Source organism: Pezoporus wallicus, unplaced genomic scaffold, assembly GCF_028554395.1.
Source record: "Pezoporus wallicus isolate ANWC-B61680 ecotype Strahan unplaced genomic scaffold, APGP_CSIRO_Pwel_v1 contig_3568, whole genome shotgun sequence".
NCBI classification, from domain to species: Eukaryota; Metazoa; Chordata; class Aves; order Psittaciformes; family Psittacidae; genus Pezoporus; species Pezoporus wallicus.
In genome coordinates, this window is record NW_026637826.1 from 282,743 (window position 1) to 302,735 (window position 19,993).

The 19,993-nt window shown below is 52.1% G+C and overlaps 1 protein-coding gene across 2 annotated transcripts; it reads right to left on the reverse strand.

The window, feature by feature from the left end:
• Positions 1 to 652: 652 nt before the first annotated feature.
• On the reverse strand, positions 653 to 19,682 carry TRAIP (TRAF interacting protein). Of its 2 annotated transcripts, XM_057407665.1 has the most exons (16): positions 19,548 to 19,603; positions 18,515 to 18,572; positions 17,328 to 17,467; positions 17,158 to 17,241; positions 13,146 to 13,185; positions 10,441 to 10,568; positions 7,647 to 7,741; positions 7,033 to 7,146; positions 6,005 to 6,092; positions 4,379 to 4,468; positions 4,064 to 4,152; positions 3,175 to 3,330; positions 2,926 to 2,974; positions 2,302 to 2,427; positions 1,716 to 1,766; positions 653 to 920 (listed from the first exon to the last, which is right to left on the reverse strand). In XM_057407665.1, the coding sequence occupies exons 3-16, from the start codon at positions 17,328 to 17,330 to the stop codon at positions 792 to 794; spliced, it is 1,242 nt and encodes a 413-aa protein (XP_057263648.1). In that variant the 5' UTR covers positions 17,331 to 17,467; positions 18,515 to 18,572; positions 19,548 to 19,603; the 3' UTR covers positions 653 to 791. The 2 variants fall into 2 exon arrangements, with proteins under 2 accessions (XP_057263648.1, XP_057263647.1); XM_057407664.1 differs by lacking the exon at positions 17,328 to 17,467 and having other exon boundaries at positions 19,548 to 19,682.
• Between the last annotated feature and the right edge of the window lie 311 nt (positions 19,683 to 19,993).

Genomic DNA, 19,993 nt, shown 5'->3' on the forward strand with positions numbered 1-19,993 from the left:
ACACCCCTACAGTCTCATTAAAACAATAGAAATTCATACACTAGCTTGACATTGCAAGAACAGAGGTCACATCAGCACACCCATCTCTCCATTCCCAAGCAGGGCAGGGGGTCACCCCAGCACCCCCTCCCCAGGTCAGCAATTTCAGTGCCAAGTTTGAACTTGGACTCCATAGCCCAAACCAGAACATGCCTCAGGGTGGTCTGTGGGGACCCCAACCATCCCAGGCCCACTGCAGAAGGAAGTTTAGTTTGATGATAACTACACAGCCACCCTGCAGGCCAACACTGTTCTGCCCCCTGCACACTTCTTCCTCCTGGAAACCCTACTGGAACCATTTACTCCAGGCATAGAGAAGGTCCAGGTCCTGGCTCTTACTCCAGACTGACATCCCAGATATCCTTCCCACACTTCCAGCTTGCAGCTGCATCCAAGAAGTGCAGTTGACCTGGTGTCAGAGCCCAACAGCAGCAGCAACTGCAGAGCTCTGAGCAGGCAGAAGATGAGAAAACCCTGTTTATTCTGCATGAAAATAGGAGGAAGAAGAGTAAAATGAAGGAGGTAAATCAGTCCAAGCACTATCCAGAGGCTTGATCTCCTGTTGGCTTGCTGCAAGGCCAGCTGCTTGCTGCAAGGCCAGCTGCTTGCTGCAGGGCAACTTGCCTCACCCACCACATAGCATAGGTGCTTTGCAAATCATAGCCACTCACAGAACAGCGGTTGCCCATTGCTTTGTGTGCCAGGCTCTGGGCAAGCATGGTCTGTGCTATGGCCACCCTGCCCAGCTGCTCTCACTGCAGAAAACTGTCCAGTCTGGCTTGGCTGCTGCTGGAGGAAGATGTGGAGGGAGCTGCAGACACCTGCCTGGAGACCTTTTTCTTGCTCCTCACTGCTAATGGACGGATTTCTGCCAGGTTTGTCTAGAGGTAGAACTGTCAAGGAAAGTACGAACCAATGCCTTGGAGACAAAAGTGATCCAATACCAGCTGCAGATGGGCCTCAACCACAGACCTGGGACCCAGCTGTTCCCTGGGCACAGCTCAGAAAGACTCCCTGCAGGACAGGTTGGTCTTTGCCCCTACTCACAGCAGCAGAGCTCAGGCATGCTCCTGTCCCATGGGCCAAAGAACACTTCCCACTTTTGTGCTACCCACCTTGGCACATAAAAGAGTTATTTAAGGATATCTGCCAGAGTTTCAAGACCTACCCTGCATGTCAGAGCCAGGACACTGTGCAGGGAAAGGCACAGAAACTACAGCTTACACCTTCCCACGGAAAAGCTACTTCCCCAGGGAAAAGCAGCTTCCCCATCACAGGGTGAGCTCAGCCCAGCCTCTGCTCACCTGCTGCAGGGCTGCCCACCAGGACATGCACAGCAGGGCAGCAGCATCCCACAGGAACAGACAGGCTGGAGAGCAGGCAGCCAGGAAGAGGCTGTGCCCAGGGATTCCAAAGGCAGAGGCAGTCCCTGCAAGTGGCACCGATTTCTGGCTGATCCACACCTCTGCCTGAGCCACCTCTGATAATGCTCTCAGCAAGTTCAGGTCCTTGATGCCTTTGCTGAACTCAGACTTGGTCAGAGTCAGATGGAGAGAAACCTAATGGTTCCTTGAGGGTCCTAGCCCATTTTTTTGTTGGTTGGTGGAGAGGACTCCAAGATGAGCACGAACATCCTACAGCATTATTATTACCTTGCGAGCTGCAAGAAAGGATACAGGCTGTATGAACTTTGTTCTGCCTCCCATGCCATCATAACCCATCCGCACCTAGAAGAGAGAAAGAAAGGAGTCTGGAACAGCAGCACAGAGCCTTGGCTACTTCTCACACTGGTTATGGGAAAGAGGGAGCCTTGTGGGCTGCAGCTTCTGTGGTGGAGTTAACAAGCACCTGGAAGCACTCAGTACTGATGCTAAGCCCTCACCTTTACAAAAAGGCAGACCCAAGGATATTAGTAAAGTTTGGATATCTTGGGCACTTTCTGCAGCAAGCTGAGGCTCCAAAGCAACAGCTTAGGATTTTGTCACTGGGACTCAGTAATACAAGGAAAACACCCAAAGCTCCAAGGAGGTGGAGGAATGGGATGCAAAGCGCCATTTAGTCTGCTGCCAGAAAGGGAATGAGCATCTGTCATCCCTGGAGCTCTGCAGGACTGGGAAGTAGCCAGGTCACGCTCCAAGATTTATTTTCCACACACTGTGGCAAAGTAAAAGCCTCCTTCGTTTCCCCCTGCAGGGTCACCTGAGGACAGAGGAGTGCAGTGCCAGCCCTTGACATGCTCACCAACTGGACAGTCATACTTACAGTGCCCATGTTCCTGTGTGGACCCAGCAAGCTACCCGAAGATGGCTTCTTGGAGAGAACAGAGTTCCTGATGAATGCTGGCAACAGTCCTTTAAGAGTATCATCCTCCGGATCATCTGCCCAGTTCTGTCCCACAAAACAATGAGAAAAGCCCTTTAACCAGCATGATCTGCTGAATTTAGTCCATAAACAGGGAGCACTAACAATGCAGACAGCTACTCTGGGTAACGGTTACTGCTTAGGCCAAAGAACAGTAGTTTCAAACCTCCCACTGGGGCTTATGTGGAACAGTGCCTGGGACATGGCACCCAGCTGGAAGAACAGCCCCCTTCACTGACCCTACAGCCCCAGGCTGTATCATGCCAAGCACATCTGAGGCAAGATAAGCAGCAAGAAGCATGTGGGTCCCCATCCTCCCTCTCCTGCCCAATTCCAGGAGGCCTGAGGCAGCATTTCTAGGAGACTAGCAAGCACAGCCCTTTGAAGCATGTACAGTGGTTCTACACATGGGCCGATCTGTGGTGACAGCATCTCCTACACGGAGAAAAATGGGTCCTTTATCCCACCCTTATTAACAGCGGAATCAAAGAGATGATACAGAAAAATCAAGAGTAGCCCTTTTACCTCCACTGTTTCCTTCAGCACCTTCTTCGCCAGATTTACCACAGGAGGCCTGCAAGAAGCCCAAGGAGCAAATCAGCAGAGATTCATTGTTTAAGTGGAGCTGGCAAGGACAGACAAGGCCAAGCAGATGACGACAAAACTTGCAGCACGACATCAGGCAGCTGGAGAGCTATCTGATCTCACACAGCAGCTTCCACAGAAGTGAGACTTTGATCTCCTTTGGAAGCAGAAAGAGGAGGGGAAACTCACGGCTTTTTATCCAGCTTCTGCCTTTTTGCAGGGCTGCAGAGAGAACTGCAGGGCTGATGTTCAGGGGTGTCGACATCAAAAGAAGCATCTAGATTGATCTCCTCGCTGTGGGCTGGGCGGTGGAGCTTTGGGTGCTGCAGTTCCACGGGAGCAGGGCTGCAAGGCCATGCAAAGCATCAGCCAGAGGCCACCACCTGCCACCGGCAGACGAGAGGAGACAGAGCTGCACGACTGAGCTGAGGCAGCAGTGGGACCAGGATCACAGCCCCCTCTGCTTACCAGCCACAGAAAGGACACTCCAAATCCCTGAGCTTATAGTCAGTGTCCCAAACTACTGTTCACCCTCAATGGCCTGTGCTGTAACAGCAGCACCCCCAGAGCCCAGGGTGTACCCTGGCACACTGCTGCTTTGTGTATGCAACACAGCCTGCTGTCCTGGGGCAACAGCACAGGCTCTATGCACAAAAGGACTTGGTAAATATGCAAGAGATGCCTTTTTCCAGACTAGATTCCTCTGCCTGGCCAAGATCTTCAGCCCCCATACACCAGCACACGCTCACTGAAAGGCCAGCTCTGAGGCACCCACAAGAACAGCTTTAGGGATATTTCTTTGTTGGGACATAGTGATAAAGAGTTTGTCAAAACCCAGCCCATTCTAACCCAAGCCCTCTGAAACACACATCTTTTCCCAGGTAAACCAAACACCACCTTGTCAGAAACAAGGAAAAAAAACCCCACAAACTAGGATACAAGGAGCAAAACGCCTGTGCTGCTGTGATGCCTGCCAGACTAGCACAGCTCTGCTCCCACAGCTAGTTAAACTGTCAGCTCTTACTTTGGACCCGACATCTCAATCCATTGCCTGTATCTAGGGGTGCACTTCACTAACCTTTCAAAGACTAGTCGACTGAGCGTCTCTCTAGTTGGGGATGGCACCTTCAGAGTATCCTGCAGGATGTCTATCTTCTTCTTCAAGCTCTGGAGGGAAAAAGGAAAGCAAGAGTGAGAAAAGGAATGATTTAGTAGCAGATACTTTGCCCCTTCCCATAAATCAGCATCAGGTAGAACCCAGAGGTGGGCAAGTAAGAAAGGCAAGATGTGCTGGGTAACAGTCACCAAGCAAAAGCCAGCATAACTCCTGGCTTTGCAGCTGTAGGCCATGGCCAGCTGCCAGTGACTGCAGACCAAGGAATAACATGCTCACCAAGATCTCCTTGTCCGCATTCTTCAGATCCTTCTGGGTGCTTTTTAACTCCTCCTGTGTCTTCTCCAACTCCAAAACTGTTTTCTGCAGCTGCAGAATAACCCCCCCCCCATACAGCAGAGCACTGGTTACACTCGGATAAGGGAGATCACAGGTCCCTGCAGGTGCAGCATGCTTTGCAGCACATCCTACTATTCCCTGTTGAAGGGCTCAGCTTTCCTGTGCCAGTCTGACCAATCTCTCCTGTATCAGAGCAACCGAATGCCTAAGCATTTCCTCATGCTGCCTGCAGAGGGATCTCCAGGGCTGCTCGTTCAACACAACCCTTCCTATAACATTTCCCGAGCATTTATGCCTGATGGTGACAGCTTTTCCCTGCTCTAACACTTGGTGGCTGCATTCCGAGTTCCTGCAGGACTGTGGACACACCAAAGCACAGGAATTACAAACCACAGGCTGGAGAACGGTTGTGCATCAGCAATACTGGCACATGGACAAGCTTGATTCAACAGGGAAACATGCCAGGAGCAAGGATTGGGAAGTGGACTGCCACCACATCAGAGACTTTGTGGGTTCAGGAGCCTGGGCCAGCCCACAAGTGCGGGTACAGTCAGCTCTCTGTCAGCCAAGCCAAGCCCTGAGTGCACTGACTCGCATCCTCCTGACCCAAGCTGGTGACTGCAGCTTGGCACTAGCTCCACCAGAAGCAGCTTGATTCCAGCAGCAGCACCTCATGTAGGAGGTTACCTCACTTGGGGAGCAGCACAGTAATCTGAGAACTTCCTTCTCCATATTTCAGGGGACAACAGCTATGGCTGAGTAACAAAAAACAGACCAAATCCACCCACAGTCTCTCACTTTGTGGGCTTGCACATGGGGATGCCCCAGGGAACATAGAGCAAAGCTACACACACACGCTTTTCATAGGGACTCGCTACCAAAACTGACAAAAGCAATACCCAACATGAGCTAACAGAGCCCAGCCAGGCCTGGAGCAGGGGAAGCACAGCAACAGGGGCACATCAGGAGCTCCAAGCTCTGGACGAGGCCAGTGCCAGCCCAGGCAGGCTCTGTGCAGAGCCACCTCCATGCCCTCACTTTGGGAACTTCACCTGCCTGGGCACAGCATCACACAGAAGCCCTGGCCTGGTTCAGTTGGCTGAAGGCACAAGGCCGAGTGTTACTGCGGCTGTGCCGAGCCAGTACTAAATCCTGCTCAACTGGTGCTGCTTTCAAATCCCTTCCCATCTTTCTTGTGGGCCCAGTTTTGCAGCAGGAGGGCTGGCAGCGGAGTGCTCGGCAGCATGGCGGGATGAAGTGCTGCTTCCAGAACCCAGTGGGAGCAGCGGAGCACCTGCAGGCTGCTGCCTTCCAGCCCAGGCTCCCTGCCAAACTCTGGCTGGCTCTGCACACACTGCCCCACCAGTCTTCCTGAGACTGACAAGTGAGCAGCCCAGGAGCTGCTCACTCACCACAGCATCACAGCCTGCTCCAGAAACCCCAGCCTCACACCTCCACACCACCAGTACCACTCAAATAGTGCGCAGTGTGGGAGGGGGTCACTGCAGAGGGCTCACAGCTATTGACAGCCCCATGTCACCCTTGGGACTCACACTTTCCCTTTACCTTGCTATTGACAGCAAATAGCTCCTTCTTCAGTTTCTCTGTCATCTCACTAGACATCTTCCGAGCCTCCTTCAAGTTTTCATATTCCCTTCAAAGATACCAGAAGAGGCATTTCATTGGTGACAGGACTGAGCTAGAGCTTCTCAGAGACAAGCCAAGACCCTTAATTTGAATCTCCGCAACTGCAGAACCACCAGAGAAAAGCCAGGCGACACAAAGGCCTTTATGGAACAGACTCAAGTATCCCAAGACTGCCCAACAATGAGTCAACCATTCCAATACACCATGGGGAAGACAAAAGCTGCATGGAATACCATGCCCGAGAAGAGGGCCTGAACAGATTTCACCAGCAAAATGGAAGCCAATTGCAGAGACATTTCTGTTGCCACTGGAAAAGACAGACAACAGAGCAGCCTCCATGCTGGCAGCAAAGAAGGGGCTTTGCTTTAAGTGACTTTTCAGAGACATCACACTCTTGGCCATGCCCATCCATTCCCAATTACACCACAGGGACACTTGCCTCATTACAGTTCTGTATCAAAGCTGCAATTATTCAGCTGCCATCAAAACGGACCCAAAAAAAAAGCTGTGGTTTTGCCCAGCAGGACCAGATGGATTTCCAGGTAGGGGAGGGCAGCACTGCAGATCCTCCTTACTGGAGAGCAATCGAGGCACAGCTGCACAGTGCAGTGCAGCAGAGGGTACAAGCCGGCAACCCTCATCCACTCATTTCCCCCCCAGGCAGGAGAGGGAAATGGAAGGAATAATAATAATCACCTTATAGGTGCACTGACAACTCTGGAGACAGTTCCCATGGTGACACACATGTCACTACAGTGACAACGGGAACAGTTCAGTGTGACAGGCTCCAATCTAGGTCCCCAGGATCTGTCAGTCAAAACCCAGTGGAGGCCCAAGCAGGCAGCAAGAGCCCTACATTGCCCATGTAACTGCTAGTACTTGGCAGAGGGTTCTCCCATGGCACACCCAGGACAGCACGAGCCAAGTGCCAAGCTCACAGCACCTACTTTTTCAGCGAGACACAGTAGATCGCAAGCTGCTCCACCGCTGCCTGCCCGACTCCCATCTCTCTGATCATCTCCTCCACTTCAGGGCGCTGGCTCTGAAGCAACAGCTCGATGCTGCACAAAAGAAATGGTCCCCTCAGCTCATGAGTCACAAACAGCTGGGAGAGAAACTGAAGCCCTGAGTCCCCCCCAAGGGGCTGGTGCAGCCTAAGCTCCTGCTGCAGGCACTCTGGATGTTGTGGGGGAAGAGACACAACTGCCCAACCACAGGCAGGGCTTTTTGCTAGGGACAAAGAGCCCTACGTGGACTAGAGAAGGGGCAGCTGCACACACACACATAATGCACATGGAGCCAATGTCCCAGCTCTGGGGCCCTATAGCCCTGAAGCTGACTGCATTCCTGGGCTGGGATTCTGTCCCTCCTGAAACTGTCTGGAAACACAGCAGGGGCAAAAGCACAGACAGACCTGCTACAATGCACCAGTTTCCAACCTCATGGGGTGAGACGAGCCAGCATGTGGAGGCTGCAGCAGGCACAGCAGGACCCTCCCCTCCCTCCCGGAGAAGGGGAGAGGCATGCAGCCCACCAGCAAGGCCCAGAGCTGGGATCTCACCGCTCCATGGTCTTCAGCTTGTTTCGCAGGCGGCGGGCCTCCTCCTTTGAACTTCTGTTATCCTCCTGCTGCTGCTCCAGGAATTTCATCTGCTTCTGCAGAGAAGCAAGCACACACAGACCGTCAGGAAGGCTCCAGGGATTGTCAGAGAAACATCCTGGCTTATGCGCACTGCGGGCAGCTGGGAGCACACATTGGCTCTTAATGCTATCACCACCTCAGCAGCTCAGGATTATGAAGAGTTTAGCTCCCTCCTTGCTGCACCCCCAGCTCTGCTCCTTGCAAGTGCTGCAGGGTTTCAGTGTTCAGCACAAGGTGAATCTGGTGCCAAAACCACACCATAGCCTCTGTTCAGCTGGAAGTATCTGTGGGGCTGTGCAGTCCCCTGTACGCAGTGACAGTTTGTCAAAAGCAAACCCACAGCAAGCAAACCTTGCTATTGCTTTCTCCTCCGTGCACAGCTGATCCTTTTATTTTCCTTCCCAATTCTCCTTCTATTAGCTGCTCAGAGCATAAATAGGAATTGCTGAGTGCGTCTCTTCCAGGAGACTTCATCCAAACCGGACGCCCACCCAGGGAACTTCTCTCACCTGCCTGGAGAGGCTGTAAGCCCACTGCAGGCATCACCTCACCAGGCTCTCCAGTAGCAGGCAGCAGTAACAGAGAACCTCGGCTGAGCCGGAAAAGCACCGATCTGCAGTGTGGACAGGGGAAGCTGGCCAGAATTAGCATCGTTTAAATGCATCCATGTTGTCTAGGTTGGTGTGTGCCTGGGCACCTTGCACAGCGCCTGCAAAGGGCTCAGGCTTGGTTTCAGCACAGTGCCTGGCAGAAGACCATCACTCGTAAAGCTCTCTTCCACACAGAAGTTAAAGGATTTTATCTGCTCTCTACCACAGGAGCCAAACAGCTGTGAAACTGCTGGGACTTTGCAGAGGGACAGCGCTGCAGGCTCCCATGTTACTCTTGCTAAGGCAGAGCCCAACTTCGGCTCTCCTTAACCAGAGCTCTCTACATTTCAGGTCCCTGAAGCAGTGTTTTGTGCCAGGTTGGAGCAGTCCCCAGCCCCAGACATGCCTGAAAGGGCAGCAAACTCTGACACAAAGGTTCAGCAGCATCAGACAGTGCTAGCAGAAGACAGGAATGGTTTGCAGCCTGTGGGCTTGACCTGCACCATGGCTAATTAAATCTATATTTTCACTGCAGAAGTTTAGTGCTTTAATCTTTAATGATGCAGTATAAGACAGTGCTTGGCATTCAGCTAGAATGCCCTGTACACCACAGAAAGAGACACCTCCAGGCCCCTAATCCTTCCATCCTGCCCAGCTTCTCTTAAAGGACTTAAGCACACACAGAGGGTTCTGCAGCAGGCAAGATAACCACAGAGCATCCTCTGAGGTGCCAAGGCAGGAAAGCCAAGCACAGAGTTGTTGACTTGAGCAGTAAACACCAGCTTCCACTGTCACAGTTGTTTCTGCAGGACTAGGGAGCAACAGGAGTATCCTGTCACTGGTATACCAGATCCTGATATACCCAGGATCCCATGAGCATCTCTGGCATGGCCCTTTACAGGGGCTGCCTTTACACCCAAGCAGACTCAATATAATCCCATGTTCAGGCAAAAAAACAACCAAAAAAAGCTGTGCTGGCTCACAGCAAGACCTGCCTGGCATCAATTCCTACCTGTATCTGTCCTCCTGCCCTGTGACAGCCCCACACTGGTGGTGTCAGGCAGACCTCCAGGGCTGGCTCCTCCCACAGGAGCCCAGCTGCAGGTGACATGAGCAAGACAACCCAGCAACAACATCTATGAGGTCTCCCTGGACCACTTGGCCTCGCAGGTGAAGGAACGTGATGCAGTTCAGGCTATTGGGCAAAGGTCCAAGCAGCAGAGATCTTAGGAAGTGCAGCCAACCCCTCTCATGCCTTTCAGTCTACAGCTCACAACCCCACATGCCTGCACCCCATCTTCCTGTGACTGTCATGTCCTCTTCACACAGCAGTGCCCATCCCAGCCAGGCAAAGCTGTTGTGCTCACTACAAGGCACCTCAACAAAGCAGCTCCTGCTCTTCCACTTGCTGTTTACGCACAGTACATGACTACACACTGAGTCACTGCACGCTGAAACACAACAGGAATATTTGATCCCTGGACTTCACACATTACTAGCCTAACTAAACAGAAGCCCTGGCAACAGAATACAGACAGGAGAGTTAGCTGGATCAAATCCCACTCAGCTGAAGCTTGCAACTCCCCCTCCGTATATTTCAGTTTGACTTCTCCTCCAATCAAACCAACAAACTAATTTTCCTTGAATCCCGCCTGGCCTAAACCCATTTCAGGAGAACATTCGACCGCAGGGAGCCAGTGTTTCAGCAATGGGGCACTGGGGCCAGTTCCCACTCTGTCTTCTTACTGCTACCTTTATGATCAGCACTGCCACCTCATTAGCAAGGCTCAGTCAGCAACCCCCAGGCTGGACTTCTTCCCCCCCCCCCAACCAGGGCCACCACAGGCTTGGCTTTCACACCTCTGAATCACCCCCAGGTGGAGCACACACAGGACCTCAAGACCAGCAACACCACTCACTTCGGATTAATAAAGCCAAAATGAAAACCCAGCTCCGTTGCCCTCTGGCCATTCAGAGATCAAGAGACAGGCATCTCAAGGCACCAGATTCAAAATCCCACCAGGACAATCCCTTTATTAGCAGGGCCTGCAGAGCTCTTCAACAAAATGAACACTGACCATGCACTTGTTAGAGCTGAAGTCCTGCCGGGAAAGGAAAGGTACCTTGAGAGAGGAGCACAACATCTCTGTCTCTCCGAGCACCTTCTGGAGCGACTCTATAGTGGCATTGCGCACATCCAGAGTGTCCCTCAGCCCATCCACAACTGCCTGGCATTCCCGCTTTTCTTTCTCTGGAAAAGAAAAAAGAAAAAGGTCATGGCCTGGAAACCCAGACCTCAGCTGCCCCACAGCAGCAGGAGCATGACAAAGACACTGCTTGCGGTCTCAGGCTCCAGGCTGCTAGGAGGTGGCTGTTCCTGTAGAGACACATTTCCCCAAGTGCTGTCTGCACCAGGGTCTATACTGAGCACTTGCTTCTCCCACTGCCAGCAGGCTTCAAGATTTTCTTTACTAAAGATAAAAAATTCCCTTTAATAGCTTTCCAGTGCCAGCCTTGCTAGCATTACGCTGCTGCATCTTAACTCTTGCATGCTCTCAAAGCCAGGCTTGCACAAGGAAAGCCTTTCTCTCTAGTTGCACTGAGCTGTCACAGAGGTGGAGAGTACAGCCCCGAGCCCATCCTCTCCACGTGTAGTCTTCTGTATCAGGAAGCCCTTTCTTGGGCTGTCAGGCAGCTGTGCGCAGTGATCCACCACACTGCTGCACCTATGTCAAAGGGGAAGAGGCAGTAAAGCAGAGCTCTGCTGGGCACTGGGGACTTCACAGGACATGCCACAGCTCAAGTAGACTCCCCAGAGCGACCACCTTTTGCAAGGCACAACCTTTGAGTCCTGCTGTCCCTCCCCATGCACACAATCCAGGAACAAAGCACATGCCTCTGACCACAGGAGAGAAGGTGGTGTAAAACACCACCAGAATTCAATTTGATTTGTTAAGGCAAGGAAAGAACATCACAAAAAGCAACAACCACCATCAGAAGCTGACAGACCTAAGCAGGGAGCAGCTAGCATCGATGGAAAGCTTGCAGCAGTTGGGCAGTGAGGGAACCTCTCTAACCCTGCTGAGAGCAGGTTAAAGTCTTCAGCTCAGTATCTCTTGCCTTTGCCCAAACTGCCCATGGCTGCAGCCTGGCAGTAGTGGGAAGCCAATCAGTCCCTTTCCAACAGGGCTTCTTCTCCTTGCAATCAATCCAGTCTCAGATTGTGCCACCACATCCCATGGAAGCATGACCTGCAGAGCAAGCTTCATTGCTCGATGCAACAGTAAAAGAGACACATGGCACTGGGGAAGAAGAGAGGAGCCTATCCCAGCAGAAGCACAGAGCTGCCATGGGAAACATTTGTTCCTTAGCAAAACCTTTTCTCTCCATTGATGTGAATAACCCTTCCTCACCAGAGGCAGCACAGCCTGGAGGCACCCCCCTTCATTTGCAGGGACTCCACATCCACCAAAAGAGCTTGGGCTTCCCCCTCCTCCGTTCCCAGCTGCCCAGAGGCAGATGGCAGGAATCGAACCTCCCCATGCTGCAGGAATTAGTTTCCAGCTCATTCAGAGTGCCTCCCACAGCGCCTGCTGGGTCTGCTCAGAGCTCAGCACCTCCAGAGCCATTTGCAAGCTGATCAGTGACTGGCAATTACACAGCTCCTCTACAGCGCACAGCACAGAGCACATCTTTAAAGTGAAGAATTTATACACAAGAACCACCAGAGAGCAGAGTGCCCGCAGCAAATGAGGCAGGAGGTGGGAAGGAGCTTCTCATTTCCAATATGAAAAGAGAATGGGACTGGGAATGTCAAATCCAACCTCTACTTACCAGAAGCCGAGAAGATGAGCAGGCCTTCGAGCAGTTTTTCTTGGATAACATCCTAGCAAGAATCCCAGACACCTTCCCCAGAAGATCTGGCTCTCTACCAAGTCACTAAACTCAACTAAGCTGGCAAGAGAACAGGCCTCAGAATAGAGACTTGCAGACCATCCAATTCTGCTCTTGGGCTAAGGACCGAATCCTCAATCTACTGGCTATTCATGTCTGTCTCGTGCATGCAGGGAAGGCAGAGGAAAGACGACTCTTGTGGCGTGGGTGAGCCCCCAGCATTCTTTAAAGAGCTTTTTTTTCCCCCCCCTTCTGCTACTGTGTCTTTGGATTTCTGTCACTCAGAGTGACATTTTCCTTTTGCTGCTCATGACTCATGTTCTGATGACAAGCTGCCTACAGACGATGCTTAAAACCCATCGACAAGTCTCCAGGGCTTTTGCTTTTCCTGCCTCCCTCAAACATCCTCTAAAATTAAAGATGGGGAAATGGAAGCTCACACACTGAACTCCGTCTGCTCTTCACGCAACACATGTGGCACTGCAACAGCCAAACACATCCAAAGCCTTCCCACTGCTGCTTTTGGGCAGTTAGATCTGTTGGAGGGAACAAGGCTTTACCATGAGCAGCTGTGAGTTTCCCAGTGAGCAAACCAAGGGTTTTGCTTTCAGCAAGCCTGCTCCAGATATAGCTGGAGCTTGTGATTAGGAAGAGGAGCAAGAAAACTGCATATATGTCTCCACACTTGCAGAAAGCTCCCCGCTTACAGCAGAGCTGGGCCAGGCTTTGGCCTCTGGCTCTGTCAAACAAGCTTTGTCCAGCTTTAGGTGGTCTCACCACCTTTAGAAAAGGCAGCCTGCACCATACCCCCAGCTACAGAGATGGGTGGGCTCTGCTTAGGGGCTCCTCAGGCCTGGGCAAGCCACCTAGCACAGGCAGAGCCGAGGACCTGCTGATCATGGACTGCTGACCCCCATAGGCAGATGGGACTCACCTTTCACAGAGAGCTCAGCCTTCACCTTGTCCAGTTCATTCTGAAACACAACACAGAAAACCCAATTAGGAAAGAGAAGCTTTCACCACATCCTAAAGGAACCCAAGAGGTTTCTCAGCAGGACATCTGCACCAGCCAGGTGCTAAGAAGGGAACGGCGGTAGTGGCAAGCACCAAGTTACAAGCAAGTACTATCACAGGGTATGCAAAGAGCACCTCCAACTGGCATCCTTCAGAGGGAGAAGAGAAGATCGCAGTTTCATCTTAGCCTTGTCAACCTTGTATTTCTCACACTGTCAGTCATCTTGTTTTAGCTGAATAATTTTGGAAGGCTCTCAGGGAAACACAGGAAATCAGACAGGAGCAATTTTTATAATGTTTTACCTAAACAAGGCAATAAGGCAGGGATGTTGCCAGACTAACTGGATTGAGAGTTGCTTTGAACTGAAGTGAACTTGAATCAGGTGCTGGTGGGAGACAGGAGGGTATGTCCAAACACCTGAGAAGGTCACCCAGCACACAGCCCAAAGGCACCAGCCAGCGTTCTGACTGACCCTGAAGTCACTGCCATTCAGGAAGCAGGTACGAGCTGACAGCTTACTTGAACAGCCACAAATAGATCACCCATAAACCAATCCATACCATAGCAATATGAGAGTGCGTAATGTCTCCTGGGTGCCACAAGGCTCTGAGGAACATCAAATACTTCCAACGCCTTCATTAAGGATCAAAAAGAGGCAGCAAATGCCCCATAGCTTAAATTATAGCAACAGGAATTATGAACACTGGCAAATAGTCAAATAAAATGTAGAGAGGTTATAAAGAGAGGCTATCTATATATAATATTAAAAAAGGGGAAAAAACAAACAGAATAAGAGAGACACAAATATATACAGGAAAGAGTCAACAGAAGATGACTTAAAAAGCTGTGTTAGAGAACTGCAGAGGAAAGCACATAACAAGTCAGGCAGGAACTGCAGTGGAATAAAACCACAATAAAATGCCAACACAGTACTGAAGCAGAGCACACAAATCTGTGCAGCCCGGAACACTACATGCAAATCTGAGCTGAGAATAGCACTGCCAGTGACCACGGATCTGACGGGACCAGAGTGAAGCTCTGCTACCGACAGTAAAGGCAGGAAAGAGAATATGGGATGCAAAGCTTGGCAAGCAGGAGGGACTAAATGGAAAACCTAGCAGAGTTGACTTGGATTTGACCCTGGGGGGACAACATCTGGAGGGCTGACATGGAATTAGCTCTGCTGCAGAAGCTATTCTGGAGAAGCTTCCTCAGAGTCCTATTCAGTAACGATTAGTGAGCTCACAAGATGTGCTAATTAGCATGATAGCAAAGAAATCCCAGGCTACTGCAGGCAGCTATGTAACATTACCTCATTCATCAACTTAATCCAAAATCCCTCATCCTCATCCTCCGCCACAGCTCCTAAAGACTGCTCCCAATTTTCACTCCTCTGATAGAAGCTCTCCTCCCTCTGCCAGCCTGAGTTACAAGGCCACATTTTCCCCAAGATCAAATTAATATATCCTCATCACAGACAGCTGTCTTCCCAGGTTTCTACCCTCCCCAGCAGGTTTACAGGCAGGAATTCTCCTCTTTCCTCTTCTTCACCTGGCTGAACAAGACAAAGTCTCCTAGTCTCCTTTGGAAGAAGGGCTGTCTGCTCCCCAAATCACAAGCAACTGGAAGCATCAGGTTCCAGATGGTCTCACCACAGCGCTACACCCAAAACCTCACACTTTTCCCACTCTGGAAACAGCCACATGGAGGCTGTTCTAATCACCAAGGACCATCTTTAAAAGCAACACAGGATAAACCCAGGCTCAGCACCCAAAAACACTCAGGCATGTCGCAGCGTTCAGCCTGTGGTCTGCAGCTACTCCAGGGAACTAAGTCCCCTCCAGTGTTTCAGTTGAAGCTGATGCTGGTGATGGAAAGCAAAGCAAAGCAGCCCTGCCACCACTTCTTCAGAGCCCCAAGAGGACCACAGCTAATATTCTGCTTCCTAGCACACTGCCTTGCCCCAGCCCAACCTTTCCATGGAAGGAGGCCAAATGCTCATTTCAGAACATCTGCAGGCTGCAGAGATATAGCTCCAGTTGATTTCAGAGCGAAGTACCACTCTATGCCCAGGCTCTTGGAGGGACAGGCAGTGGTTGGCAACAAACCCTGTGTTTGGAGGCTTTTTCAGGTGAAATCACTTCTGGCTGAGGATGTCACCAATTCTCAGCCTCTAAAGAGCTGGGGGATTGCCCACCATGTGTTTGCTCTGCTGAACTGCCGCCCTGCCCAGTATCAGATACCCCACCATAGAGACAGTGATGTGGGTATCTCTACCCACACAGATACCCCATCATCACTCCAGACTAGATAGACATTAAATCCAATCCCACCCCTGATAGTCAGCCATGCTCTTAAGGTGCTCCATGTCATTCAGAAACAAGGCAGCACACATGAAATGTGTAACAAACCAGCATCAGCCCAGCAACAAGCCGAATCAGTGCATGAGGCAGTAAACACCCATACAAGCTAACTATGCTAATCTACACCAAAAATATTTGGTTGCCTTTAGAGTGACCTCAGCACTCTCATTAGGGAAGCTGCACACTCGGGGCCAGATGCTGCTCTGACAGCCACACAGCAAACTGTGTAGGAGATGATGAGTTACCATCAAGCTTGTTGTGCAGGGGTGGCTGCACAATCCTGCCTTTGAGCACGGGAGCAGTTCTTCAGCACAGCCTGCCTGGAGGAGCCCATCTTAGATCCTGGGGTGGGGGTGAGAGGGAAAAGAAAGCTTTTTCTAGGGCAATTTTCTCCAGTCAACCCATTTCTGAGTCACTCATGTATTTACATTTGTGAGAGCAGATCGGAGTATGTACTAAAGGCAATGTTTATCTGCTCCAAGCCATTGCTTTGCTTCTAAGGAACACAGCTTCAAGTGCCCAGAGATGCATCTTCATTTCCTCAGCACACACACTTCAGCCTGCAGTTCCTCTATTAGCGATCTTGGAGAACGGCAGTGCTGCTGACATTATAGTCTGGCTGGCTCTATTTTAAAAACATACGATATACATATAGCATTGTCATGGCAACTGCTAATTATGGTAATTGCTGCACATGCTGATTCTAAACATGAGAGGGTACAAGCATCCCATTATACCAAGGTCAACCAGTTACTTTTTTGGGACAACTCCAAGACATAAGGAGCCATGTTTCATCCACGCTAAGCAAAGGAGGAGAACATGGAACAGTGGAACAGCCCCTGCGCATTCATCCCTTCTCACCCCCAGCTCTCTACACCTAAAAGTGGAGCTTAGAGAACATGAACCAGCTCCAGCCAGGATCCTCCCCAGGGACCAGCCTCAGCACTGTCACCACTGCTGGTGCAGCTTCAGGCAATCTATTTCTAATCTCTCTTGGGGAACCATGACTCTCACCACCCTGTCCCATTTCCTTACAGTCTGTGCAAACAAGCCCACCTGCACGCAAGTGAGGACAGGGCACTTCCTCTAATGAAGGGGTAAGAAGACCTCACACACAACCAAGCCACAGACACTAGCAGCAATTAACTGCATTTGGGATTTTCCTTCTGCTGCCTTTTGGAAGAGCTCTGTAGCCTCATCCCCAAGGCTTCAGCACACCAAGGGAGAAGCGGCAGGTGGATGTTTGCTTGGTGCTGCTTTGGGAGCTTTCCAGGCAAGGTGAGAACCAGAAGAAAGAGCACTGAAGTAGAGGAGGCTTCACAAGTCCTGGTCAGGGGGAGCTCTTAAACCACCGTATGGAGACTTCCTTGCAACAGGGCTGAGACTGGGTGAGCACCAAGAGGGAGAACAGAGACAGGCAGGAGACACTGATGTGCTTCAGATCTGAAACATGAGCACAGCACTGTAAGCACCAGCTCAGGAAGCAGCTGCTGGCAGAGGATGGGCAGCCCAGACCATGATCTCAGGGTGCTGAAGCATCACACAACAGATCCACATAGCCAAATTACCTGCAAGGTCTCTGCATCCGGCACTGCCTGCTCCTCCAAGGCAACATCAAAAAACAGCTTATGGATGATGTGTTTTCTGCCAACCTAAACACAGGAGACAGAAGAGGTTGATGGGCACAGATACAGAAACACAACGGATATTGAAGACAGATGGAGGGTGGAAAAGGTACCATCTTGTCACAAGGCCATGAAAGACAAGTCAGATCACGTGCTCAATGCCGTTAGTGACGATGCTCTGCTTTGGCTCATCAGAAGAGCAGCAGACCCCCCCACTCAGTTTTGTGAGCGCGACTCCAGCCAAGCTCCTGAGCTGCAGCAGAAAGATTCAGGCATTTCTGAATCAAGCGCAGTCTGTTCTCTGGCAGCTAAGGCCCAAGCAGCTGACGCTGAGCTAACATGATGCCAAATCCTAAGACAGAAGTACGTGATGCTTTCTGCAGGCAGAAGGTGCTGTAATTGAATTTGATAGCTCTCCACACCTCCCCCATGCAGTTACAGCTTTGTGTTTTAAGTATTATATACAGTCATGACACCAGCTAATTGCATGGTTACTGCTACATGAGATGTTATTTCGCGATAACTCCATGGTAACCCAGAGATGTAAGAGGCAGTGAAGAACAGAGGGAATCAACAAGTCAGGGAAGGAACAAGGGCCAAGACCTTGAGAGAAAAAAAGAAGCACGAACACAGAACAATCCCGAGCTGCAGCTGCCTGAAAACCCACATCTGAGTGTGCGTCAACATCTCCTGCAGCCGCTACACACCAAGACCTACTGGCAGCATCAAGGCTGGTGACACAAAGGACTTCAGAAGTTCAGGTCCCAGTTAAGCCACTGGATTCCCAAGCCTTGGCTTCCCGTCTCAGAAGCACATCCTTCCTTCACATCCCTCCTTCCCTCTCCAGCTTTTGCTATGCTCAATAAAGAGCCAAGTGCTGCAAAGCACCTCAATTACAAGGACCACATGCAGCAGAAGGGGCTGCTTACCTGATGGCAAGGGGTAGGGTACTCCAGAAACACAAGTCGGATTAACCTGGCCTGATTAACCCCTTTGAGCCCTTTCCATCATTATGACAATGCTTACTCAGCCTAAATAAAAGCCATGAAAACCTAGAGACCCTTTCTGGAAAAGCTACAACAGGAACAGCAGCAGGGCACCCCCAGACCACCCCTCTGATTGGAATGGCTGCTGAAGGGAGATCGCTCTCGGACCCTTTGAGGAGAGCCTGAAGTGACAGAAAACTGTGTTTCATACCCTAAGCCTCTTCCTCACACCACCCCAGGCCTAGGCCACAGCTCCTTGAGGGCATCTGCAGAGAGTTGTGCCATAGAGAGGTGTACACAGGGGATGGTTTTACCTGGATTCTGCACTGCGGGCAGGTCCGGCTAGGTGCTGTGTCAAACCACTGGATCAGACTGAGAAAGGAAAAGAAACACGTGGTCAATCCTGAAACCCTAGGAGCACTGCTCCCAGAGCCCCCTGGCTCACCAGAAGACAGCAGGATGCACCTCCTTTTCACAGCTAAAACCAGAAAAAGCATTTAGTCCAGAGGTGCAGCTAACAGGAACACTGTGCTGCAGCACAGGCACCCTTCCTTCACCCCCGAGACAATTCCCAGCTGAATTTAGCACGTGAGCTTATCTTTACCAGGGCAGAGCCTTCACAGCACTCAGATCTCCCTAGGAAAGAGCCTTTGAATAACCAGAGCTTTGCAGGAGCACTCAGATCGCCACAAAGAACAGCGCAGGAGCTGCCGTATCAGGATACAACAGCTGAGATCCCCAGCAGGGTCAGCTCCAAAGGGTGCTGCTGACACCAAACACACATCTGTGGAGGGAGGGAGCCTGGGCCGCTGTGCCCCGCGATGATGAACACCAACCTGCCGGGCTCCCCGGGAGAGCTGCGAGTGCATTCTGCAACCAAGGCATCACGTCACGCTCAGAAGGGTTTATTTTTGGAGCACCGCAACAACCTGGAGCTGGCAGGTTTCCTTTGGAAGCTCTCCCTCCTCCGCCGGCCGTTCGAGGAGCGCAAGCCCGAGCTGTGCCCCTGGTCAAGAGGCGGCCGGCCCCGGGAAGCAAACAGCCGCTCCCTCCCCGCACACAGCGTTTATTTCTGACCGAGAAACGCTTCTTCCGACACCAGCACTTCCAGAACACCCGCAGCGGGAGCACGGCACCGGCCCCTCCGCACACACACCCTGCCCGGAGCAACCTGCCGGCTCCGCAGTGGGGAGGCCGCGGGCTGACGGCACCACCGGGTGCCGCTGCAAAGCGAAACGGCGCATCAGAGCGACGGCAACCGGAGCGAGAACGGGAGCCGGCGGTACCGGTACCGCGGCGGGACCGGAAAACACAACGCCCACATCCCCCTCGCAGGCCCGCGCTCACCAGACGTAGTGGAACGTGTGGCCGCAGGGCGCGGCCGCCACGTCGCGCTCGTTGTCGAAGAAGTCGGAGCAGATGGTGCAGTGTGCGCGGATGGGCATGGCGGGGCCGGGTGGGCGGGCGGCCCCAGCGGGACACGAACCCGCGACCGCGGCAGCCGCGCGGTACCCCGCCGTTCAAATACGGCCGCGCACCCGCCGCTTCCGGCCCGGTGCGGATGTGACCTCAAGGGGAGAGAGGAGAAGCTGGGGGGGCGGAGCCTCGGTGGGGGGGCGTGTCCTGCGGGCCGCGCCGCCGGGTCTCTACGCCCGCCGCTCCCTCGGGTCTCTCCGGTCGTGTACGCTGAAGCCTAACGGGGGGTCGGGGGGGGGGGGCACCCCGCGGCCATTACTTATCCCGTCCAGCTGCCGGCACCCCGCGCCCCACAGAGAGACGGTGCAGGCGGCGCT